Source organism: Equus quagga, chromosome 14 (assembly GCF_021613505.1).
Source record: "Equus quagga isolate Etosha38 chromosome 14, UCLA_HA_Equagga_1.0, whole genome shotgun sequence".
Taxonomy (NCBI): domain Eukaryota; kingdom Metazoa; phylum Chordata; class Mammalia; order Perissodactyla; family Equidae; genus Equus; species Equus quagga.
The window spans coordinates 46874562-46895827 of NC_060280.1; the positions used below are offsets into that span (position 1 = coordinate 46874562).

At 35.9% G+C, this 21266-nt stretch overlaps 1 protein-coding gene across 8 annotated transcripts in view; it reads right to left on the reverse strand.

Annotated features, from left to right (window-relative positions):
* Nucleotides 1–21266, reverse strand: part of MTMR2 (myotubularin related protein 2) — a 101741-nt gene that overhangs the window by 15552 nt on the left and 64923 nt on the right. For all 8 annotated transcript variants that reach the window (XM_046684769.1, XM_046684771.1, XM_046684776.1 and 5 more), the window contains 6 exons: nt 18016–18110; nt 17732–17842; nt 15581–15682; nt 14396–14479; nt 8412–8561; nt 7451–7639 (listed from right to left, as the gene is read on the reverse strand). In XM_046684769.1, coding sequence (XP_046540725.1) covers nt 7451–7639; nt 8412–8561; nt 14396–14479; nt 15581–15682; nt 17732–17842; nt 18016–18110 — 731 coding nt within the window. The remainder of the gene's footprint in view (nt 1–7450; nt 7640–8411; nt 8562–14395; nt 14480–15580; nt 15683–17731; nt 17843–18015; nt 18111–21266) is intronic.

Consider the following 21266-nt stretch of genomic DNA (forward strand, 5'->3'; position numbering starts at 1 on the left):
TTACCACAACCACTCTCCACCACGAGTTCTCTTTTTTTAAAATGGGAATATACACTCTCACCCTGACTTTCCTATGTAGCTGTTATAAAAACTAAATGTGGTAACATACACGAAGACACTTTAACATTTCAAAGCACTAAATTTTCCCTACCCATATTTCAAATCCTGCCCAAACATAGTTTCTTACAGAAGACTGAAGTCACAGACTAGGAAGCTCGAAGTGCCAGGACTACTTCTGCCTAGTTTAGCACTGGCCCATGCTGCTGCTTCACTGCCCTTCCTATGCAGCTCATTTTCATCCTAATATTTGCAAAACGCTTTGCAACCATAATGGCTTACTTCTATTTTAACCACATCATTTTTTTAAATAAAAAGATAGAACAAATATAAAAGCACAGAATACTCCAGTATCTTACTATCACTATCTTCAAAGACTGAACTCTACATCTACAAAACAGATGAGAAATATTCGGCGTTCAAAATAAGCTATGGCTGAGAAGGAGAACTTCACTTCTCTGGATGGAATCTTTCTCTATTTTATGAATAATATATTTCCCTATCTCCTACCTATCTATATATAAAATCACGCTTCTTAGAGCACTAATGGAAAATACTAGAATAGCCACTGTGAGTCATAAAATTATATATGACTCACACCTATTAAGACAAAAAAACTCACCAACTCATAACCAACAAATCACCAAAAGAAGCGAAGTTCAAGCTTCCTTTCTGACACTGAGAGTCCGGGAAATAGTTTGGATTTGAGACTGGCACAGGTACAAAATTAACTGTTTCAGTGGATACCTGTGAACAAGGGTTATTTCTGGAGAGTGGGAATAGGACAGGTCAGGGGTAGAGGGACTTGCAATTCAAATATGTTGCAAAAAATTCTAGAAAGACGACGACAGTGGCAACAACACAGAACCCATCACAAAAACACACAGAATGGAAATGCTCTAGAATGAGATAGCTGTACTTCACGAATATATTAAAAACACTGAAATATATACTTTAAAAGAGTGCATCTTATGGCATGTGAATTACATCTCAATAAAAGTGATATTAAAAAAAATAGAGCAACTAGATAGTAAAACCAAAGACACAGAAAACTCATTTAAAACAGAACTAGGGGACACAGCATTCCATCAAACATCAAAACCACCACCAGCCACGAGATCTGGATGCTCTCAGTGATTATGTGGGAAGAAACAGAAGGAAGTAACGGATATAAGATGAACTGGAGAACAGGAGAACAACAAGAAAGCCTCATAGTTTTTAGTGTTTGTTCTGCTTCCTTGTTTTGGCTTTCTTCTTCCAGAACTACAGGAAAGCACAACAGATCAATCTGAGAAGTGCAGCTGAAACCAGGAAGGGTTCTGTCCATTCTAACAGCTGATGAGTCTAAAGGGCCTACAGTAGATCTAAAGACCGAACCAGTCTAATCCTTATGAATTCTCCTAACTGACCAGCCAGTGATCCGTTCTACTAAGCAGACAATCAAAACTGAGCAGGACAGAGGCAACACAGACAAAGGAAGAGAAGGTCCAGATAAAAAGACAAAGAAAGAGAAGTTTCAGATAAAAGAATGGGGGCAGGGGGCCTGGGATGGGTAAAGCTGTGGGTGTAGGTGCAGGATGGGAGAGACAGAACAGAGCCAGAAAATCCCAGAAAATAAGCTCGCATGTTTTTTAACGCTACACGAGAACAACAAAACAGGCAGCTCAGTGAAATTGGCTCTTCTAACTTCTGGGTGCACTTAAGTTCTGAGTCACATTTTCTAACTGAACCATGCATCCTTCTGTAAGTTTGGGAAAATCAATTTCACTTAAAAATGAGTAAGAGAAAAGGACAAAGGTCAAATCCCATACAAGCTATACTGAAAAGAGAATGAGCAGGATCCAAAACATCCCTAGAACAATGTCCCAGAAAACTGAATCATCTCTTTTCAAGCAAAGCTAAAGACATTAAAAAGTGACACCAGGGGGCCAGCCCTGTGGCCAAGTGGTTAAGTTCACACACTCTGCTTCAACGGCCTTGGGTTTGCTGGTTTGGATACTGGGCGCAGACCTAGCACCACCCATCAAGACATGCTGTGGCAGCATCCCAAATGGAGGAACTAGAATGACCTATGACTAGGATCCACAACTATGTACTGGGGCTTTGGGAAGGAAAAATAAATAAATAAATAAAGAGGAAGATTGGCAACAGATGTTAGGTCAGGGCCAATCTTCCAAAAAAATGATACCAGGCATGAAAAACAAAATAAATTACCAGCCATGAAAAACAAAATAAATTGGAATTAGAAAAACTCAGAAATGAAGTGATAGAACTTGAGAACAAATGAGAAATAAAAGCAAAGCATCAGAATGAAGATTAAATAGAAGGAACACAATAGCAAATAAATACAACAGATATTAAAAGCACTAGTCGGTGAAAGGAAAATATTTAAAACCAGAACAAAATTAGAAAGACATAAAAAGTACTCAAAAGAAAGTGACAAATGATGAAGATGGGCAAAGAAGAGCCAACATAGGAATACTACCGAAGAAGAAAGCCAAAACGAGGAAACAGAACAAATACTAAGAACTATGAGTAAAGAAAACGTTCATGAAATTTTTTTAATTGTAAATTATAAACTGAAATAGCACACATGCATATACGAGAATACAGACCTAGAACACACAACATGAAGACATATTCTGACAAAATAACTGGACTTAAAAAGAAAAAAGAAACTATTTTGGATATCCAAGTAAAAAGAGTGACTTAGGAGGGAAACAAATTTAGTTTATCATCAGACTTTGAAACTTCATGCCAAAAGAAAATAATTTAAGGCACTCAAGAAAATCCAAATTAAGCGAAGAGTTTAATGTCCAGCAAAAATGACCTTCAAATATAAAGGACATAAGCTGCTACCAGCATGCAAATACTCAGATCATTATTCCCATGAGCATTTGCTGAAATATTTGCAAGATAACTGCAGACAAAAAAAAAAAAAAAAGACTAGAAAGACATCCACATAAGAATCGGATGTGAGCATGAAATTTACAGCTACTTGTAGAAGTCAGAGGTACAACGGAGAGCATGTGTAGAAAAGAGAGAATATGTAAAGCCTATATGTGCTGACAATGTAAGTGTACTACAATGTATTTTAAAAATGGGGGAAACAGGGAGAACGAATGCAAAAAAATTAACTTTTCAGTCACTGTACAGGTGATGGTAGTATGAATATTGTTATTCTGAGACTGTGGCAGGATAAAGCAAATGAGTAATTATGGAACATCCTAATGTTAGCATCCCCTGTGTCACTGAGAACCAGGATTCCTGGTGTGGAAGAAGGGAGAGAAACGTGTAATTCAGAAGGTGTTATGTAAAAACTCTTTAGCACTGAATTTAAATTGAAAGCACCAGTATGAACTCATGAGGTACTTTATCTTTAAAAATATACAGTTTTCCTAGCTCTATTCACTGAAAAGACCCAGAAACAGAACCAACCCAGTAGCAAGTAAGTATCCTGAGCACCCAGGTTATGGTTTGAAACACCATTTCTTACTAATGGAAACCAGAACTTCTTGGGGAAATGGTTATTCCAAGTCTCGGGCAGGAATTGCGCAGGACTTCCTGATGAGGCTGGTATACCTGTCACACCAGAGAGCAAAGATCACTATGGTTACATCAGAAGAACTCAGGGGACAACCTCAACAGCCTCCCTCTGACCCAGGATGGGAAACCGCAACTTCGAAAAATGTTGCCTGCGTTGGATTAGAAAATAGTGAATATGTTTAAATACATGCATTTATAATGATACTTAAAAAAATTAGTTACCTTCATGAGATGACAGGGAGTAAATTCTTTATTGGGAAAACTGGTAAATGAGAAGAATCAAGCATTTACCCTGGCTTTCTTATACGAACTGAACTGCTGGTTAACCAAAATACAGATAAGAGAAAGTGTTTCTTTATACAAAGAGCTTAACGAATAGCTCAAAAAGAAATCACAAAATCAGAATATCACCATTTTGCAACCCAGTGAATTAATGTATCTTGGCACTGAGCATCAACAGCTGCTAACATCCCAAAAAGGAGAATCAACCACAAGTTATGTACCTCCTGATATATCCCCTATAGACTACAGCCTTGCCAAAGGGATTGAACCTGAATCTAAATAAACCTCTGAATTCGTGTGAAGGAAATTCAGAGGAGAGAAGAAAATTGAACCGTACGGTAATGTAGTTAGCAAAACCTCAACTATGGGAAATTCTACACCTAAAAAATAAAGACAAGAAAAGATGAGCAAGGGAAAGACTATAGATTGAGAGACTGAAAAGACATATCAAATACGGTATTTATAAAGGCAAGGCTAAACTACAGAGTCTAGGGATGTACACTTCAGTAATAAAAGTATAAAGAAAAGTAAGGGTAGTGGCTACTTTTAGCAGGGTAGAAGGTGAATGTGACCAGGGTAGGGCACACATGGAAGATTTAGTGGCTGGAAAAGTTTTCATTCTTGACATGGGTCACGGTTTCAAGAGCATTTGTCATATTCATACTGATGAAGCTATAAAAATATTCTTACTATGCAGGTAAAAATATTTGTTGCAATAAGGATGTATACTCTTGCAAATTAAAAAAGGGGAGACAGATGGGGGAATTGGGTGAAGGTGGTCAAAAGGTACAGACTTCCAGTGGAAAGATAAATAAGTCGTGGGAATGTCAAGTCCAGCATAACGACTATAGTTAACAATACCGTATTGTATATCTGAAAGTTGCTAAGAAAGCAGACCTTAAAAGCTCTCATCACAAGAAAAAAAATTGTAATCAAGTGAGGGGATGCATGTTAACTAACCTTATTGTGGTGATCATTTCACAATATATACATATAGCAAAGCATTATGTTGTACACCTTAAACTTACACCATGTTCTATGCCAATTATATCTCATTAAAACCGGGGGAAAAAGACAAAAGGCTGGTAAATTGAATAAACTTTCTGAAGAACATTGGCAATATGTAACAAAACTTTTTAGAATATGCATATTTTAAATTTTGATATTCTACTTGTATATCTAGGAAACTATTTTAAGGAAATAAATACGCCAACAAAAGATATTTATTTCAGCTATATTTAAAATAGTAAATAAATATTTACATGCCCAATATCAGATGAATGATTAAATGAATAATGATACAGCTATATGAGGAGTACTACTAAAGAATTTTTCAAGAATATTTCATAAAAAAATAATTTTATAATATAATGTTAAGGGGAAAAACAACAAAATAACCAATAAATAAATGCACAGAAAAAACAGAGGAGGAAAAGATATCAAAATATTAGTGATTATGGGTGATTTCTATTTCCTTTCTTTACTTTTTATATGCTTTCCTAGTTCTTTTATATTGTATATTAACCATTTTGTAATCAGAAAAATGTTCCAATAAACAAAATATATCAGAGTCTTCAAAAAAAAAAAAAAGGGGGGATTTCTATTGTGAAATATTGTGGAAATGATTAAAGAAAATAGTAAGATGAGGACTATAACATTTTGCCCTACCACCTTTTCTGCCTTATATTGCTCTCTCCTTCTTCTCTCATCCTAGAAAACATCCTAAGTCTCATTCCTGATAATTCATGGTATAACGTTTAAGGAGGGGAACAAGTAATTACCGGAAAAATATATGCCAGTCCCTGAGGTATGGGCTTCACATACACATTATCTCATTTCTCTTTTAAGGAGGAATATTTACAGTTTAAGAGAGAATGCCTGGAACTCACAATGCTCTCAAAACACTAAACAGGATGGAAATAATTAGGTACATGCTACACAATTTAGAGGAAGATCATCCCAGCACTGTTATTTTATAATAGCAAAAAACACAGAAATAGCCAACAACAGTTGGTGTTATTATTGTACCACTAAAATAATGTAAGAGATGAATGTTTACTGGCATAAAAAGATACAGTGTCAATTTAAAAAAAGGAAAGTTACAATTATTCCTCTCTTTTTCAAATATACGTGTGCACATATATGCACATAGGTCTGGTAGTATAACCACAGTTTAATGATGTTTCTCTTTTGTGGTTAGTGCCTTAAAGTCGATTCTGACTCCTAACAACCCCACGTACAGCAAAGTGGAACCCTGCCCGGTTTTTCTGCACCATCCTCTCACCTTCCTGCGCTTTATCAGACAATGCTCTTCTGCTATTCACAGGCTTTTCATGGCCAATTTTTTCAGAAGTGGGTGGCCAGGTCCTTCATCCTAGTGTGTCTTAGTTGGAAGCTCTGCTGAAAGCTGTCCACCAAGGGTGACCCTGCGGGATTTGAAATAGCTGGTGGCATAGCTTTCAGCATCACAGCAACATGCAGCTGCCAAAGTATGACAACCGACAGACAGGTGGTATGGTTCCCCAACCAGGAAATGAACCTGGGCCACCAGTGAGAGAGCTGAATCTGCACCACTAGACCACCAGGTTTCTCTCTTAGTTACACGGTTAGGGGCATTTAAAAATATTTTCTTCTTTTTGCTTATCTGCATTAGCTAATTCTTCTCTAATACATATACATCGCTTAGTGATGGTAACAAAAAAAAAGACATATCTTTTTAAAGCTAAGTTGTATCTCTCCTCTCTCATCCTATAATAGATTTTGTCAACTGGACCAGAATTTGTATTTCCACAATGCAAATATTTATCCTACAGCAGAAATAAGAACTACTGCTCCAGCTAACTGCAAGCCTTCAGTCTGAACAGCCTTTATAGGTGCAGGACAGTCAGAAGAGGACACCACTGGCACTGAGAACTCTGCTTCACGATTCCTACAGTCGTGCTGTGCACACTAGTCAGTCATAAGCTCAGTTAGTTGTCAAGTTTGGAGAAAGGAGAAAGAAACTAATAATTGCTGAACACCTATTTACTATGTAAATAAGCACAGGGTTGTTCACTTTTTCTTTTTGAGGAAGATTGGCCCTGAGCTAACATCTGTTGCCAATTTTCCTCTTTTTGCTTGAGGAAGACTGTCACTGAGCTAACATCTGTGCCAATTTTCCTCTATTTTTCACGTGGGATGCCACCATAGCATGGCTTGATGAGTGGTGCCAAGTCCATGCCCAAGATCCAAACCTGTGAACTCCAGGCCACAGAAGCAGAGCATGCAAACTTAACCACTATGCCACTGGGCCAGCCCCAAGTACTATGTTATAATAGATACTTTTTGCCCCTAAAACAACCTTGTCAGCTATTACTATTCTCATTTTACAAATGAGCAAATTAAATTAAAGTCTAAAAAGATTAAATAACTAACTCAGTCATACCATCAAGTAGGAGAGCCAGAGTTAAAATCTACATCTTTATCATCAGAAAGCCTGAACTTTCTACTACACTGTGGCTCCTGCCAAACTCAGCTGATTCACGGAATTGTAACGGCAATCTTAATTACTGAAAGACAATCTCACCTTATTGGCAACAGCATTAACACTTGGCCGGGCATCAAATATAAAGATTTTATGCGATTGCGCATTGGAGTCCATGATGGATTGAAGGTATTTTTCATCTTCTTTACTTCGCTTCCCACTCACTCCTACCATGGGCTGGCTACAGCGAGTGATTGTGGCCTGACTTTCAGGATGAATCCATGATAAAACCTTAATGGAGGAAAAAATGGCAACATATCCTTTGTATACTTCTCTGTTTATAATTCTTCTCAAAAACATTACTCTATAAAACTCTGCTTTCTAAATGGATCCAAAGCCTAGCCATGAAAGGATATATAAGGCTGCTAAAAAAAAAAAAAAATCACCTTTCTTTCAAGCCAATTCCAGCATGTGGAAAACTTGGTCTAATTCTTTAATCAGATGTTGATTTATGAAAGTCATTGACTATTGGAAAGTGTTGTCTCTAGAAAAAAATACATTAACAAGGGGCTAAGTAAACCCCACTTTTAAAGTTTTATTACTGTATCAGCAAAACTGTCCAACTAGAAAGTCTTCAGAATCTACAAAACTTTGTATCTAAAATTATTTGAGCTGATCTTTCTAGAACAAAGTAATTTATCATAAATTTGTAAAGTTTTCTTCTTTCTAGGATTTAAAGGAAAAGAACATTTATCATCATGACTAAAGAATGTATAAGATAAAGAAATAGTGAATAACACAAAGCCAACTTTGTTGTCAAGTTAAGAATCATGCAATTCTGTGCAGTTCTCTAATACCCATGTCAGACTCTCCAGAAACCTCTTTAATCTAAGTGTTCTCTCCAAAAGTTTTAATTTTACTAAATAACTCATTCTCTAATATCCCAATAAAAGACCAGCTGCTGTAGCTTTTTTTATCCTGCATCCATTCTCCCATTTGTTAATCTCAGCATTACGGAGAGCACAAAAGCATTTGCAAAGTCTCGCCGAAGCTTCATACTTACTGGGATACGGCCTCTGGATCTGAAGGATGCCACTCTCTTTAATTCTTCATCAGGAATATTTGCTGGCACAACCAAGAGGGCAGGGTATGTATCACAAAGCTCATATCGCTCATTTATCTTTGTTATTCTCCAGCTTTCATTCGGAATTCCCTATACGTAAAATAAAACATGACAAATTACTACCCAACTAAAATATTAAGACATTAGAATAGAAGCCACTCTGTTCAACTCATCTCCACTTACCCACCTCTTCACAGTTGTTGCAATAGTTATTGTCTGCCTGCGGTGACCAGGCTTTTAGGATGAGACATTCTAACATAGGGATCTGTGTTCATTTTGGCACTCGATTTTATGTTAATAGATTAAGTCATCAATATGGATCCAGTGCTGAGTCTGTGCTAAACATATCCAATGGAAAGGAAGGAAGCAGTAAGACTGCAAATGTTCCTTGTCTCAAAAAAGAACACAGTCTCCTTCAGTTTGATTGGCTGATTGATTTTCCTGCCATTCACCTATACAAAGAAATTCAGAAGGCAGGCACCAGTGTCCACCAGAATCCTGTATACCTATTTATCACTTACATGCCTACAGTGAATTTTTCACGCCTCCATTAGAGTACTAATGGAATGTTGCTAATCTAAAACATGTTAGAAAAGCAAGGGAATAATAGGAGGAAAAGCCAAAAAGAGGCAAAGAGAAATACTTTAAACGACTTTTTAAAAACACATTGATTACTAAGCTATCACTTGGTCCTTTAATATTTCCTATACTTATCTACTAGTATACTGTCTCACTTAATCCATAGGATTCCCTAGTAAGACACTTAAATTTTCTATCCTCCACTCTATAGAAATATAGAGGATAAAGCCATTATATTAAAAGGTTGGAATTAAGAAAATATATACTTTTTACATTTTATGACCCCTGACAACTCATATCATCAAACAGAAAAAGACAGAATTGAAAGAAACCAGGGTAGGCCCAGTGGCGCAGCAGTTAAGTGCGCATGTTCCGCTTCGGCGGCTTGGGGTTCACCTGTTCGGATCCAAGGTGCGGACGTGGCACCGCTTGGCAAAGCCATGCTGTGGTAGGCATCCCACAAATAAAGTAGAGGAAGATGAGCACGGATGTTAGCTCAGGGCCAGTCTTCCTCAGCAAAAAAGAAGAGGATTGGCAGCAGATGTTAGCTCAGGGCCAATCTTCCTCAAAAACAAAACAAAACAAAAAAAGAAAGAAACCAAATTATAGTAAAAAATACATTTAATGAGCACCTACCATGTGCAGGCACTATGCCAGCAGCCTCTTTACATACATACACACATACACACAAACATCATTGTATTCAGGTTTTGTTAACTTCATTTTACAGATGAAGAAATTGCGGCAAAGACTGTAACTTGACCAAAGGAAATAGTAAAGAATTCCATGTACATTCCAAATCTGTCCTTTGTACATAAAAGTACATTGTTCCTAAAAAAATTTACTATCCTGGTTCACCAAATTGTTATGAAAATCTGAAATCAAAGAGCAGAATGTACTCTCCTTTAAAGTAGTATTTCTCAAGCTGTTGCCAAACAGCAAGGAGGCTATTGCAATTAAGAGAAAATTCCCTCCCAGCAGTCATGTGGGAAATGCCATGAGAAGTTTCCATCTGTCCCCAGCCATGGTCTGCTTCTTCATTAGTCCCTCAGATCCTATTTATCCCCTTTAATTAGCCTGATCCCAACTTGCTTCCTATGATCTACATCTCCCCTTCCCTCTTCCTCTCCTCAACTTTATACGTACTAGACAACTGTTCAGGCAAGATCCTTACTTATTTCCAGAAATAAAAGTTTCATTAGAGATTTAAAAACATATATTTATATGCTATAATAACAATAAAGTATAGTGAATTGGTAAGTTTATAGAGGTGGTACTCAAGCAAGAAACTTGCATACCATCTTCAATCATGCCTTTCCCTTATCCCCTACAACCAATCAATGACCAATTTCTATGATTTTTCCTTCCAAAAGTACCAGAAGAAAAGTTTGCTCACTTCCCTCAATCCTCACTGCCGCTTCCCTAATTCCGACCATTATCACTTCTCTCCTGTCCCTCTGCAATCCATTCTCCACACTGCCTCCACAATAATCTTTTAAGATGTAAAAGTTATCAAGTCATTTTTCTTCCTAAAAGCAATCAATGGCTACCTATTCCTTTTCACATAAAGTATAAAATCCTTTATGACTTAGCAAAGCCTTCACATCCCTGCTTTCCCCAGACTGATCCCTTGTCACTCTACACACTAGTCTAGCCTCTATCAACTACTTTCAGCTCCCAAATGGCTTCATATTCTTTCACTTGATTGACAGAGGACTTGCTCTGTCGATCACAGTGTTCATTATTATATATTTCAATTGTTAGTTTACTTCTTTGAACCGTCCATGAAACATATGCTCTTTGGGAGTCAGGATTGTGTCTTTCTGTTTTGCAGATTTAGCCACTAGTATATAATAGGTGCTATAAGAATTTGATAAATGAATGAATAAATCAACACAACACAACGAAGCTTCCCTAAAAAGCAAAATTAGTTTCTGAAGTCTTAGAAATCATGGAGTCAGCACTAAGAGGGTCAGATCATCTGAAAAGCAAACATCTCCTGAGATCCTAATGTACCACCCCCAACCCAGGTACATACTCCCATCTCTCTCATGCCCTTCCCATAACCCTGAAAAATCACTATCTGGGAGAACCACTGTTCCCATTGGGATGGTGTCACATTCTTCAGGGAAGTGGCAGGGTAGGGGTAGAACCACTGACTTAAATTACCTTAACAACTATTGGCTTTTGTCCTCCTCATTCTTAGATAAACTGACACGCCTATCTTCACTAAAGGAATTGCCTTCCAAGCAGAAAACTGGAGTTGGCTGGTCAGCATACACTCTCCTTGTAGACAGTGGTAAAGACATACTAACAATGTAGATCTTTGGCCTACATTTGTCTACTCTCCCTGCAAATCACTGCCCTTCAGTTAATATATCCCTTTGTCAGAGCCAAGTTACAACCAAATTAACTGGATTACAGCTTTCCTTAGTTACTTACACTCCAGTTCTCAGGATAAACTCTGTTTTCCTTGACAGGATTTGAGTGTTTTCCAAATTTGTTAAGCAATACATCTACATTATGATTGAGTGTTTGTGCAGAAGACCATACTCATTTTCTTTATACTGATTTTTACTGTCTTGGCAACTTCATGATTTTTCTTCATCTTATCCACAAATTTCAGGGTCATCTGTATAATCACTACACATGTCAAGAGTAAATTGAAGAAAACTCTCCTATATAACAAACTTAAATGGTTATTAATAGTTTTGCCCATTTTAAAAAATACACAATTTATTTTAGCACTATAATGTATAGGTCTATAGAATTAATATGGCTTTCCTTTTGTGAAATATGGCTTTTCCTTTTCCTTTTAGTGGCAGCACACAGTAAAGCTAATCAGTCATGATTTCTGTTTTCAGAGCTTTACAATGTAAAAAATATAACAACAATCATTTGGATAGATTTCTATAGTTCATAAAATACCTTCCTGTATATTACTAATCCTTCAAACAATCCCTAAAGCAGGTCCTATCAACAAGTGAAAAATAAAGGAACTGTGACATAAATGACTCATTGAAAGCACGTGGCTAAGTGTGAAAGCTAAGTAAGAGCTAGAGCTAAGATTCAGGACTAAGTCTTCTAAATGCTCTGGAATTAGATTGTAGTGACAGCTGTACAACTTTGCGAATATATTAAAAGCCAGTGGATTGTACAGTTTAAAGTGGTAAATTTTATGTTATGCGAATTGTATCTCAATTTTAAAGAAAAAAATAAGGAGGCCTGTATGCTCTGAGATAGTACAATCTCTAAACTATATTAAATGAGAAAGAAAGGTACAGAAAGAAAGGTACAGAAAACATACTACCATCTGCTTAAAAAAAAATAGAGAGGAACTGGGATGGCTGGGGGCAAGGTCGGCCTGGAAGGGAAACCTACCTTACAATATACTCTTTTGTACCTTTTGAATTTTATAGAGTGCAAGTATCATGACTTTCATTTTTTTTTTTTTAATTTAAAAGAAAAAAAAAAGGAATGCTTTATCTTTAATCTTAAGGTTTATATTAAGAGATTATCTTCATTTTCTTTCATAATAAACAAAAGACTTTTTTAAAAAAATCTGAGTCTTTTAACTACAAAAAATACAGTGGTCTTCCTCCACTAGACTTTAGCTTAGTTGACTCAAAGTATCTAACTCTGCAGAAAAAGTTAAATTCATCTAGTAAGTCAAAGACCATAAAGAATCTATATCACTTAATGTAGAGTTCAACATCCTATTCTGATGGCCACATTTCCTAATCTCATAATTCTCTTTCTGTATGGGTAGTGATTTATTCTTTATTTTTTCTTTTCAATAATAATTTATTTCTTTTCTTCGGACAGTTATCTCATCTGCTTTGCAAAGTTCTATGTTCAGGCTACTAGAACAGATAGCAATTGTTGCCTAGTTTCCCAAAGAACATTACTCATATTTATCAATCTAAAGACATTTGTTAGATTTTCTGGTTGCTTTCCCACCTAATTCTGACAGTGGATTTTTGGATTAGCAAAAATCTTGCAATGATACTTGTAGACTCTTGGTTTCTAGTTGATCCATTTCTTTTGCATTCTGCTTCATATTTTGCCAACTGATGGTTTTATAACTGAATGAGGAATTTTAAATTTCACTTGCCACATGGCACTGAGCATCAACAAACTCAGTTTCAAACCATGTGGATAAATTTAGTTATCTAGTCATGGTCTTTGCATTTTCCTAGCTTTGCGAAACAAAACTAAGTAAATTAGAAGCTTTATAATTAAAATGCAGTGTATGAAATCTAAATACAAAAATCACAGCTTAATGATTTTTATATCTGAATTCTAGAATAATTTGGATATGAAATCCAATGATTACAAAGAAAGAATCAATGTGTCTGAATTTTAATTCTCAAGAAAGCATGGTGAAGCAATGTAGAAAATTAAAACTAAAGACTATTTTGGGTAGAGTTTAAGTATTGCAGTATAAGGACTCTTTGGGAAGTGGTGTACTGGGGAAGAATAGCGAGAACGATTCCCTCTAACTCAGATTTCAAGATTGAATTCTGCTTTAATCTCTTACTGTGGTGAATCACATTAATAGGTTTTCTAATATTAAACCAACCCACCTTGGTCACAATGTATTATCTCTTTTGTACACTATCAGGTTTGATTTGTTACCATTTTATGTAGAAGTGTGTCCTCTGTGAAGAAGTAAAACTTTTAAAATTTTATGTGGAGCTAAATTATAAGCAGTAAAACTATTAAGAAATTTTTTTTATGTGTGAGGAAGATTAGCCCTGAGCTAACATCCATTGTCAATCTTCCTCTTTTTGCTTGAGGAAGATTGTCACTGAGCTAACATCTGTGTCAGTCTTCCTCTATTTTATGCGGGACGCCACCACAGCATGGCTTGATGAGTGGTGCTAGGTCCGTGCCTGGGATCTGAACCTGCAAACGCTAGGGCCACCAAAGTGGAGCACGTTAACTTAACCACTACACCACTGGGCCAGCCCCAAGAAATTTTTTCAGAATTAAATTATAGGATACCCAAAAGAGAAAAATCTCAGTGAACAATGTTGAATGGCATATAAGAATATAAAAATGCAAATATACTTACCACTTTATTTTTATTCAAAAAATTATTAAACATCTTAAAAACAAACTGATTTAGTTATAACTTTTAAATAAGAAAAGATTCACAAAAAAGTATAGTCTGAAAAGCAGTTTAAAGAAATTGAAGGCAGCCAAAACATCAGGAATAGCCTTCTAAAAAAACCAACAACAGAAACCACACAACTATATGAAGCTGTTTACTTCTACCATAAAACTTTTGTTGTAATGAAAAGAATACAGAATATGAAAATTGAAAGAAAAAAAGTACATACCTGCCTTCTATACTCTAAAAGAGAATCATACAGCTTCCACCCATTTTCAGGGAATACTTCTTTGTATTCAAAAGCAAAAAGAGGCTACAAAAAAGTAAATAGAGTTTATTAACTAAACTAAAAAAGACATGGGAAGAGGTAACGAATCAGAAACGTACCCTTATCATACACAAAGCTTTTATTTACTTATCTGCAAGGATATTTTGTATTGGTGTCCTTTTTTTATATTGTTGTTCTAGCTTTTATTTTATAATTTTGAAAACGTACTGTTTTTCATATTTTTCAAACATATAAAAAAGCAGAAGCCCACCACCAAGATTTATCAAATGCTAACATAACACCATATTTACATCAGATGTCTTTCATAGCTGTTTTAGATTTACTTCTAAATAATGAAAGACATCACATAAAAATAGACATCATCTGATATAATCAATTAGTCTGACAACACAGAGATCAGCAATTAAGCAGCTTTGAAGTTTATGCTGCATTTTCTAAAACATACTGAATAAACTTTATATTTTTCAGCAAGTAATCTGTGTGCCAAAAAAGAAAAGTTAATTTATCATTTATGTAGACAGAATGGCAGGAACAACTATGATGACAAACATTCAAATTAGAGTCAGAAGAGCAGTACTGATTCCAAATTTTACTCCCTAGTAGCTATGCCCTTGAGTTAATTGCTTACCTGCTCCTGGTTTCAACTCATAAATAGGGATAAATAATATTTACCATCATAGGGCTACTGTAGAAGTTAGATTATATAACATAAATGAGGGAGCCTGACACTGTTAATAGCACATAGTAGGAACTCAATTAAGTATCTGCCCATTCTTCCCTCCTAAAATTGCAAGACTTAACTCTCAGCTCCCAATTAAAAAGAAGATTTCAAATCCTAATGAAGACAACATACAGCTTTTTATCATGGAAACATCCTGGATAGAAAGATCATATAATTATAGAATGCCAGCATGCAGGAATAAACCTTGGAAATAAGCGAGTCCAGCTTCCTCATTTTATACGTAAAAAAATTGGTCCAAGAAATCAGATTAAACCTAAATTATACATCTGGTTAAATTGCAAAGCAGGATCATAAATGCAGAGACTCTAGATAGAACAGACAAGTTTCTTTACACTGCACCGATAATTATAATACAGATTTTTCAAAGATAAGAAACATCTTACCAGGTTATTAGAAACAGGAAATGCATATTTCATTAGATTCTCAAATATGGATCTTCTTGTTCGCCCCTCAGGTTTATGAGCAAACCGTAAATTCCGAATATCCTAGAAAAGATTTAGGATCCAAGTCATTTATTACTGTTTGTTCACTTTTTATTTAATAAACAGATAAGGTAACTTGGAACTAACTTGTAATATGGTAAAATATGTGAATTTGGGATACAAAAATAAATCGGACAGCAACTCCTGGAGGCAGGAAATTACAACACCTTATTGAGAGAAATAAAAAGAAACAGAACGCACTCTAATACAAGGCAGAATTCAGAGGACAGAAAATTTACCACTGCTTATGGACTCAAAGGAAGGCCAATGAAGGAGGTGGCACCTGATGCAGAGACTGGAGATTAGAGAGCTTATATCTGCAGCTTAATAGCAAGACTAATCACACTATCAGCATGTGTCCTTTCCCTATAAAAGCGCATTTTCTGTCATGAATTTCTCTATTAAAAACCTGGTTAGCTGTTGTGATATTTCCTAAGTGTCTTTGTTCCCATTATGCCTGGTGATTATTTTCTGAGTTATGATCCCTTCCCAGGACTCATTTCCACTGGATCTTCTCTTTGTAAGCCTCCTGCTACTAGACTGATAGAACCAAACTCTGCCTGAACTCTTCCTCCACTCCATCTCCAAGTTCTTCAACCATCTACTCGCAGATAAACTCTGAATAGTTGGGCTTCAAACTATTCATCCAGGCTCTAAAGTCAGATAGAGACCAAGGCTCCCCTCCATTACGTGTCCTCAAGCAGTTTTCTATGCCCAGGCTGAATGCAGATATTCATGTTCTGGTATACTGACAGCTTAACAGCACTAAGAAAAAATTGGGGATTAAGAATAATTTTAAGACTAGCCATTTTATTTAAGTGTTTTAATCTGGGCAGAATTCAAAATAGCTTTATTATATCCCATTCTATAAAACTGAACACAGTGACACTGCGCTACAATGCACCCACAGTCCATGAACAAGTAGAACACCTTCTTTCAAACTGATCCGAGACTAGAATGCTAGCTCTACTGTATGTTAAAACAAACATGTGTGAGAACATCTTTACAATTAGCAGAGATATTCATAATCACTCTGTTAAAGTACCATAGCAGGGGTCTATGGTTTGTCTGCAGGGGCCTTAATGTTTGGGTTTGTTGATAAGGATCTTGTTGCATGGAAAAAATTACATTTAAAATGATCAAGATTTCAAAGTCATCCTCTTTCATGTCCTCTTATATTCTATGTTCTATTTACTATTAGACCCCAGAAGAGTGATCAGGAGACAACATGCCTGACATACGGTTGACAGCTATTAATCTCTCCGAGCCCTTCCAGCTATAATGGAAAAGCATAAAAATAACTACTAAGTCATTAGCTTTAATTCTAGATTCACAAAACTTCTAAGATTAGCATCAGAAAGTATCTCGAAAGTTATGGATGTGCTGTTGCTTTTACTTTTGGCACTGGCAGAACAGCAAAAGAAAGGAAAAAGGTGACCCAGAATTGAGACATGCACAGGTGTTAATAGGCCATAATAAGGAGAACAGTGCCCTGCAGATGTGGCACATGGTATTAAATACCTATGACCGAATGTTAAAATTGTAATAATCTAAGTTTCATTCAAGTATCAATGCATTTAAAGAATGTGAGTTAGATGAGAAAATAGGGAAGGTCTATAACACTAAGTGTTTCCCACATTGTTTCAGAAGCAAAAAAAATTAGGAGAACTAGAAACAGCAAAGGTGGTGATGATGAACATATCATAACCAATTCTTCCACTACAAAGTACTATGCCTTAAGTGCTCAGAGCCTTACGTTTCTAATTTGACAATTAAAGGTAATAATGTCTATTATGCCTATTTGAGAATTTTTATGAGGCTCAACATGAAATAATTAATGTGAAAGTACTTTGTATTGGGTCCAAAAGAATTCAAGTCTAATTCACGATAGAACACCTTCTTATTACTCCTAAATGTTGTTTTCTTCCACTAGAATAAAATTTCTAGTAAGAAATCCATTTGATATTTTGGAAACCAGTTTCTAAGCACAGGCTTTATTTAATAGAAAGCTTTTCAAATTAAATAAAATTCCATGTATATTATAACAATTACCTTGCATACAGTTTCTAGTCCATAAGAATTTTCCCCACGACTAGAAGCACCACCAATTTTTTCTACTCTACTTATCACTCCAAGAGAAGCGTCTAAAACAAATGGGGGATCCTAAAGGAAGGAAAGAAAAAAACAGTAAAAAATGAGCAATTGATACTGTAGAACTATAGTTGAGAAAAACCTTAATTAGAAATGCTTTAATTAAAAGTGATCAAAAATGAACAGAACTGTCTGCAAACAACACAAAGATGTACATATAAAAATCTCACCCAACAACGTCTTACCCGTTCCATGCTTTTGAAATATAACCTGTAATTCGTGACAGTCAGAGTTCCTCGTACAGCACCAGTGAATGGACATATATAAGTTACGTCTTTGGCTGAAAAGGCAAAGAGTCCACAATTTACTATATATTGTGCACTATTAAAAACTGCACTCTCATCTTTTCACAAATAAAATTTAATAGAATTCTGATTGCTAGTCTAACTTCTGCTCAAAAATCACAGAAACAGTGATTCAAAGAGAACTTAGAAACCAAATCCAAGCTTCCAACAATGCAGTAATCTAGGGGAGGAATGCAGAATAAATGGGAAGGACTAGAGAGGCAGAGGAACATCCTTTATCCGGAGACAGAACAGAAGGAGACAAAGATGGCCACTCTCCCTGTTGGATAAAACAGGTGTGGTAGTTGGAGGAGTGGGTGGAGAGGTGGTGGCAAGGGTGGGTAACAACAGTAAATGTCTCAAGTCACAGTCATCCCTCATCTCATTACAGTTTCTAGACCACCCCACTAATCTGCTGGTCTTCTTCTGGCCACAGTCTAGTTTATCAACATTCCTCTAAAAATACAATATTTGAATCGGATAATACCAGAAACTCCTGACTTGATTATATTTATGGGGGAAAATACTGCAGGGGAAATGAAATGTATACGAAATAAAATTTCTTAGAAAAACAACAGTATAATAGGATGATATTATATTCCTAACCAAGCCACTGATGTCAAACTTTGTAGAGTAATAATCATAAGCATTGCTTTATTAAATGATAAATGACAAATCTATACAGTATTATGTTTTCTAGAATATGCATTAATTAAGCAGAATAACTTAGCTACCACTAGCACAAAATAATATTTAATATGGTACAGTTCATAACGCCCAATATAAAGTTTTTTTATATCTTAAAATATTCATAAATTCCTGCTATGTCATTATTGCAGCAAATCAGCAGATAAAGGAACATCTTCATCGTTCCTAGGAAGTAATGCACAATTAGGAGCAACAAATTTCTAAGAACCTATCAAGGGACTTCTGGGAAACGTTAGGGACATGAAATATGTTTAATAAGGTATTGCAACTTCCTGATTTGGCTTTTTATGCATCACTTTGACGGACAGATTGCTTTGTGTGGAATTTGAAATGAGACTGATCTTCTAACAAACATTTCTAACCTTCAAAATAGTTCCCTTGGGAATGTTCAAGATCAAGCTACATTTTTTTAAATCATTGTTTCCAATGCACTTTCAACGTTTCATTTAGAGGGAAGCTTTTAAAATTAAATAAGTCCATCGTTATAGAAAGATACACAAACTCGCCTTGCATATATTTCTTGACCGTATGAATTTTTACCTCAACTAGAAAGGCTTTATTCAATGTTATTAAAAACATTTCTGGACTCCTTCCAGAGCCAGTTTTCTTACTCACACAAGAAAATCAATCTTATTATTCTATATTTTACTACAGGATATGTCCCTCTTAGTCCAATGTTGTTGTTGCACCTCCCTCTTTATTCTAAAATCCAGAGATAATACACATGAAAGTGCTTCCAAAATTGCAAGTACAAATATAAGGGTTTATACCTATGTTACTATTATCATCATTAGGTTCTGCTTCATTCTGTCCCCTTTATCCTTCCTCCTCAGGCTGGTGGCAGCTAAGTCACTCTGAAGAGAGAATTTACGCTTAGCAGGGTGTGTACCAAACAGAAGGGAGACTGTGACTGGCAACCTTACCAGAATAAACGACAGTAGTAACAACCAGAATTGATGGCCTAGCACTTCAGAGTTTATAAGTACTTTTCACCTGAATACCTCCTTTAATCTTCATAACAACCTTTAAATATAAGATCTATATCACCTACAATTGTTAGATGAGAATACCAGGGCTCAGAGAGGTAAAACATATTGCCTAATGTTTTAGAACCAGTAATTGCTAAGATTAAGACTTGAATACAGTTCCTGTGACTACAAATTCAAATCTCTTTCTACCACATCAAGCAAAGCAAAGCCACTAACAGAGCACTGTCTGTCTCTTGTGTTAAAGGTGGAAATACTGCAGTCTTGGGCTACCTCTACTGCTGATGTGCCCAGGCCACAATACTCTGAGACTGTGACTTCCCTAAAGCATTCTGTGGATGTTCCTAACACTAGTAACTTTTTAAAACACCTAAACTGCAGATTGACATTAGACCAACTAAAGATCAAACATCTTTTCTACACGAATTAATATATTCAAGGTTATGCTAGCCTTATACTTGATATTAGATTTAATTTTTGGCACAATAATCAAGTCTATATAGACAGTTTTGAATCAGAATATTTTATTTAATCTGTTAGGTATTCCTCTAAATTTTGCAATACTAATACTGCCTAGTGGTACCAAAAGAGCTTAGATCTACTAATACTCTCAAATTTTCACTGAGAGGAAAAATCTATATTAGTTTCTGCAAGGTAGACCAAAATGACCTTGAGAATACATATCTACAAGATATGAGATATATACAAATAAATATATGAGAGCATGCAATCTGTACAGACCGACACAAAGATGTACTCTAAGTAATACAGAGAAGGGGAAATCCATTCAGCTAGGGGATCAGAAAACATAGGCCTGTGAGCTGTGCCCTAATGGCAGGCATCTTTTAGATTCGCAGAGATGGTGAGAAAGCACCCAATGCAGAGGAAGAACCTAATCGAAGATACAGAGGTGGGAAAGTAAAGTACCTACTTGGACAAAGGTAAGTATACAGGCCGGTTCTCTCTAATTTATATTTTATCACACTCTCTTCACTCCTCAATTTCCCTCCCTGGTTCCTCTACCATATAATTGTAAAATGTCTACTAAAGCTACGTGTATCTTCTTGGCCCTCTTCTCACTGCATATGCTCTCTCAGGTATTTTCCTCCTCTCATTTTTAACTAGTATCTATGTTCTGATGATTCCAAAATATGCACTTTCAGCCCTGATCTCTCTCCTAAGCTCCTAAGATATCTCTCCTAGATATCTCCACTTGAAGTTTCTCATAGGTACCCGAAATTCAATATACATAAATATTACACCAAGGGCTCATGAAAATTGAGAGGAAGACAAATTCTTAGAGACTAAGTCCTCTGGATCTGGTAACTGATTGGATGCCAGAGTTCAGAAAAATGGAGCAGTTTAGGATGACTCCTAGACTTCTGCCTTGAATGAATGGACAAGTGGAGTTATTATTAGCCAAGGGAGAGAATAAAAGAAAAGAAATAAATTTAGGGA